At 44.1% G+C, this 6,000-nt stretch overlaps 1 protein-coding gene across 1 annotated transcript in view; it reads left to right on the forward strand.

Moving 5' to 3' along the window:
- Window positions 1–4,407, forward strand: part of INO80D (INO80 complex subunit D) — a gene marked incomplete at its 3' end in the record, with an annotated part of 41,549 nt that extends 37,142 nt beyond the window's left edge. Inside the window, exons 7-9 of the mRNA XM_082658159.1 lie at window positions 413–630; window positions 1,728–1,885; window positions 3,242–4,407. Of these exons, the coding sequence (XP_082514285.1) occupies window positions 413–630; window positions 1,728–1,885; window positions 3,242–4,407 (1,542 nt within the window). The remainder of the gene's footprint in view (window positions 1–412; window positions 631–1,727; window positions 1,886–3,241) is intronic.
- Window positions 4,408–6,000: the final 1,593 nt, after the last annotated feature.

Consider the following 6,000-nt stretch of genomic DNA (forward strand, 5'->3'; position numbering starts at 1 on the left):
CCTGTTTGTCCTTTAATCTCACATTAACTACAAATACAGGATTTTCCTTTTGTGTACCCTTAGAAGGTGTTTATATCATTATTGCCCAATTTTTTCTACTGTATTTATGTATCCTTGTAGTCATGTTTTTCCCATGGGAGACTAAGTTCTTTGAGAGCACAAATCAAATTTTATTCAATTTTTTATACTACAGCACCTATGACAATGCCTGTAAATGTGGGATGAGCTATATGTATATATTGAATTGATTTGAATTAAATTTTAAAATGAATTTCTTATTCATTTAATTATCGTTATACATAGTTTTAGGCACTATATAGAATTTTAAGAGATATAAGTATTTTTTTCAGATAGCTGTTTGGTTTTTCCCAAATAATCTCAGTTTAAAAATACCCATTTATTCATTCCAAAGGATAATTTCTTGAGAGGAGATAGCTCCCGTAAAGTTCAGCACCAGCAGCAGAGGAAACCCAGGAAAAAAACCAAGCCTCCTGCACTTACCAAAAAACACAAGAAGAAGAGAAGGCGTGGACCTCGTCGACCCCAAAAGCCCATTCCCCCTGCAGTTCCTCAGGGGAACCTCAGCATGCCCACCAGCGTCTCACTGCCAGTGGAGGCCTCTCACATCCGGTCAGTGGTGGTGCCAGAGTTTACGTCTGCTTTACGTGTTCTGATTGTTCTCAGAACATCTGGCTTCGTTTACTTTTCTAGTGTTGGAAGTAGGCTAAAGGAACCATTTGGTATATAAGCCTAGACCTTGTAGTTTTCAATATGCTTTTTTACAAAATATCTGATGGGGTTAGATCTGAAGTAAAGCTTTTGATAACCAAGAGAGCAAATGCTGATATTGGGAATTTAATTGACTACTCTCAGATTTTTCTGTTTCAACAGAAATTCCATATATGTTCCAACAGAAATATTCCATCAGAAATCTGATGCATTATTAATTTTGTCAGGGGTAATAAGCATTTTGACCAGATGAATGAGGCTTCTGTTTCAGCTAAACATCCCAGTTTTATCTGTTTCATTTTTTTAAATTTATTTATTTATTCATTCATTCATTCATCCATTCATTCATCATTTATTTATTTTGGCTGCGTTGGGTCTTCGTTGCTTCACGCGGGCTTTCTCTAGTTGCGGCGAGTGGGGGCTACTCTTTGTCGCGGTGCGTGAGCTTCTCATTGCGGTGGCTTCTCTTGTCGCGAAGCACGGGCTCTAGAGCGCAGGCTCAGTAGCTGTGGCGCCCAGGCTTAGTTGCCTCGTGGCATGTGGCATCTTCCCGGACCAGGGCTCGAACGCGTGTTCCCTGCATTGGCACAGGCGGGTTCTTAACCAGCGCGCCACCAGGGAAGCCCTGTTTCTTTTTTTTTTTTTTTAATTATTATTTTGACCAGATTTTAAATTCTACTATAAAGTACTAAGACACACTTGATATACCAAATTGTAATTCATTTTACTAGTGCACCAAATTGTCATTCATTCTAATTTGCAGTAAAAATAGTATCTCCAAATGGTTGTCTTCTCTTAATACATGGGTAAGCGTTGCAGAAGTGTGTAACTGCATATGGCGAGTTCTGTCGTTTTGGTTTCCGAATTTCTTCTCTTAGAGTAGGAAGGGAGACATTTTGAGTTAGGATTTTCCGTTTTTGCATCGACAGACTTGTCTTGGGGACACTGATGTGGAGGTCAAGTGGGGGGGGCGGGGCCAATCGTGTCGTCTTCCCCAGGAGCCCGTCCACGCCAGAGCTGAGTGCTGATGAGCTGCCGGATGACATTGCCAATGAGATCACTGACATTCCACATGACTTGGAATTGAACCAGGAGGACTTTTCAGACGTCCTGCCGCGGCTACCTGATGACTTACAAGATTTTGATTTTTTTGAAGGTATGGTCAATGTTTTGATTGGAGAAAACTGGTTTTTAAAATGAGTTTTTTAAAGGGGGAGGTAGCTTTTTTGAGATATGTTTGGAGTATCCCTCCTCACGTGTAACGTCTTTCACCAGAGACAGGAAAGGTAAAGCACTGAAGCTGTTTTACTCTCTTTAGAAGGTGAGGCATGTACGGTTTTTAGACTGATATCCTAGCCTTAGTGGATCGGTAGGTTTGAGAGCTACGTTTATAACTTTGTTCCTTTACTTATTTATTATCTTTGGCCTCACCGCGCAGCACGCGGGACCTTAGTTCCCCGACCAGGGATTGAATGTGGGCCCGTGGCAGTGAAAGCCCTAAGTCCTAACCACTGGACCGCCAGGGAAGGCACCTACCTTCGTTTATTTTATTTTATTTTATTTTTTTTACATCTTTATTGGAGTATAATTGCTTCACAATGGTGTGTTAGTTTCTGCTTTATAACAAAGTGAATCAGTTATACATATACACCCTTCGTTTATTTTTGAACAAAGACATTTTAAATTTGAGTTTATTGAAACCTTTCAGAACTTGTCCTCATTTTAATACCCCACCATGTACTTCAATTGAAGTGCACTTTTCCAGAACAAAGTTGACTTAATACTGCCAATTCTCTAGTGCTTTCAGGGGAAATCTTTTCTACTCTTAGAAGGTTTCTTTCACCATTAAAAACTGGATATTTTGGGGGTGATTAGTCAAGTTCCTAACAATGGGTTTTTTATATTGGAAATGAAATCAGTGAGGCCTGTGACTTCCATTTTGTGAAAATCACTTAGAAATGGGAGAAAGATGAGAGGGGAAGGGTAGAGAGTAACGCAAAAGCATTTCAAAAGGTAACCTATGAAGTGAGCTGAGTGCTTGGTGTTGCGCTGAGATATGCACGTGAGTTCTGTATCGTAGGCTTCACAGCTGCCCTTCCAGCTGGAAGAGCCCAAGAGTAGAGGAGCAAAGGCGGCTCCTCCCACACAGCCTTTTGTCTCAGATCTGAACTGACTGACATGTTTTCCGTTTTAATGACGTTAATATAGCTTCGGGTAAAAACATACGTGAAATCAGATAGTCACCACGTGTTTTAAATTGGTAGTGCTTAGACTCCTAAGCACTGAACACTTGGCTCAGACGGATTTTGATAGTGCTGTAAACGAACTGAAGATGTGATTCAGGTTCCGGGACAGCTTGACCCCTCACACCTGTCCTGCAGCTGAATGTTTCACTTTTTTCCTTTCCATCCGATCCTTACTAGAATATTGTTACACATAATTCCGCTGTATGATTTTTGTGGTCTGGGGCGGTGAAAGCTCTGCTGACTGTTGATGGCTCTCGTTTACTCAGGCAAGAACGGGGACCTCCTCCCCACCACCGAAGAGGCCGAGGAGCTTGAGCGGGCCTTGCAGGCCGTGACGTCTCTTGAGTGCCTGAGTACCATTGGGGTGCTCACCCAGTCAGATGGTGTGCCCGTCCAGGAGTTGTCAGACAGAGGAATAGGGGTGTTCTCCACAGGGACTGGAGCTTCAGGAATTCAGTCCTTGAGCCGAGAGGTAAACACGGACCTGGGGGAGCTGCTGAATGGGCGTATAGTCCACGACAACTTTTCTAGTCTAGAGCTGGATGAGAGCCTGCTCCGTTCTGCTACCTTGTCTAACCCACCTACACCCCTGGCAGGGCAGATCCAGGGGCAGTTCTCTGCCCCAGCCAACGTTGGCCTTACTTCTGCCACTCTGATCAGCCAGAGTGCCCTTGGGGAGAGAGCCTTCCCAGGACAGTTTCATGGACTTCACGATGGCAGCCATGCCTCGCAGAGGCCGCATCCTGCCCAGCTGCTGAGCAAGGCAGATGACCTAATCACCTCACGACAGCAATACAGCAGTGACCATTCACACTCCTCGCCCCACGGAAGCCATTATGACAGTGAGCACGTGCCGTCTCCCTACAGCGACCATATCACCTCTCCCCACACAACATCTTACTCTGGTGATAACATGGCAGCTACCTTTTCAGCAGAGATGCCCATCATGGCGCAGCACTTGCTCCCAGCCCAACTTGAGGTGCCACTTGGAGGAGTCGTAAACCCCAGAACTCACTGGGGCAATCTCCCTGTCAGCCTCGGAGATCCCTCTCCATTTAGCAACCTTCTCGGCGCAGATGGACATCTTCTTTCCACTTCCCTATCCACACCACCCACCACTTCGAACTCAGAGACCACACAGCCTGCCTTCGCCACCGTGACCCCCAGCAGCTCCAGTGTGCTTCCGGGGTTACCGCAGACCAGCTTCAGTGGCATGGGGCCTTCTGCTGAACTGCTGGCCTCCACCTCTCCCAAGCAGCAACTCCCTCAGTTCAGCGCAGCCTTCGGCCACCAGCTGAGTTCTCACAGTGGCATCCCCAAGGACCTGCAGCCCAGCCACAGCTCAATAGCGCCTCCCACAGGCTTCACAGTGACAGGTGCCACAGCTACAAGTACCAATAATGCGTCTTCTCCCTTTACCTCCCCTAACTGAGCGTATCTGTGTGCTTGCAGGCAGGTGGGGAACCTGGTGTTTTCTATCTTGTTTTCCTCTTTATCACCCCTCTCCCCTTTTCCTAAAGAAGATTTTAAAAATAACAGATGGGGACTAGAGGAGAACTCCCTTTTCCAGTTAAGCAGGTTACCCCACAGTGGACCTCGCTTCAGTGTTCACATGTGCTCCTTCGCACTGGTGCTCATTCCCTCCTGGCAGGTCCACTCTCCCCCAGTGGTTTCCTTAGTGGCTCAGCACAGTGACTGGATAGAATCGACTTTTAGCAGCAAGTCCTAGAAGTGAAAGATACCTCAGATTACCAGTGCCCTTTACTATTTCCTAGTATTCAGATCAATGCTTTCCATTCTAATACCAGGTCTTTACATAGGTGGTTCTAAATGGAATGAGCCTATTCATTGAGTTCCTGTGTAAGAGATGGCAAGTGGTGTGTAGAGGCAGATCAAGGCTCTGACTTAGCACCGACTGCTAAACATCACATGAGGCCAGGATTCCATTCCTAATTGTGATCATGTTTAATTAAAAAGAAAAAAATTAGTCTTTTAACTGCCTGTGTGTATGTGTGCACCCACGCGTGTGTTTTTGTGCAGGGCAGGAAGCAGCTGTCCCATTGTTTTGTTTTTTTTTTTCTTTCCTAATGAGTAGAAGGCTCTTCTCCTTTCCCACATCTCACAGCCCTGATAAGGTTGGTCATTCTTTCCCACTGAGTTAACTGACTTTCCTGAATGGAGAAGGGTGGTGGTCTGGTGGCGTGAATAGCACAACCCTTTTCTGCTAAGTTAGCCCAGAACACAAAAAGCTGAATTCATGTCAGTGCCCTGCAGATGTCGTGAAAAGCTTGCCTGGAGGGACTGCAGGGTTGCTGCGATTCTGAGGTCTGGTGGTTGGTTATCTTGCCTTTTTAGACATGCATTTGTTTCTAAATCCCTCTTCCATGGAATATATTCGCAAGATGTAATTAAAATATTTTGATGTGAAAAGCAGGATAGGTCAGATAGGTTTGGAAAGATGGGATCTGTGAACTCCTTGATCCATCTTTTGCTTTTGAATTTTTCATGTTTACAGTAGTGATTCTTTGGTAAGATTTGTAAAATGTTGACGACACTTGTAGAATCAATGTGCCGGTTGTGAAGTGATGTGTAATATCTGAAGGATACACATTTTAAAGTTTCTTTCAAAGCGGAATATGGAAATTAGACAAATTTTACCCACCCTTTGGTACTTTTAAAATAATTTAAGTATTTAGGTTTAAGTTTGGGGAAATTTTTTTTTTTTTTTAAGTACCAGAACTTTAGGGTTAAAAATCCCATTGGATAGTTTAGTAAGTTGGTGACTATGAAATGAATATGTGAGGTTTCTTTTTACCTGCCTTCTCCCCGACCCCCGATCCCCCCGCCCAAGGGTGGAACTAGATTTTAAAGGCATCTGTACTCTGCTTTTGCTGAGAGGTTTCACTGTCCCTTGAGATACCATTGGCTATTTATACCTGAGTCTAGTCTAATTTACATATATATATTTTAAGATGAGTAGAGAGAACATATCTATTAATGATGGGATATAATAATTCATTTGTCA

Source organism: Grampus griseus (assembly GCF_964374135.1).
Source record: "Grampus griseus genome assembly, chromosome: 7".
NCBI classification, from domain to species: Eukaryota; Metazoa; Chordata; class Mammalia; order Artiodactyla; family Delphinidae; genus Grampus; species Grampus griseus.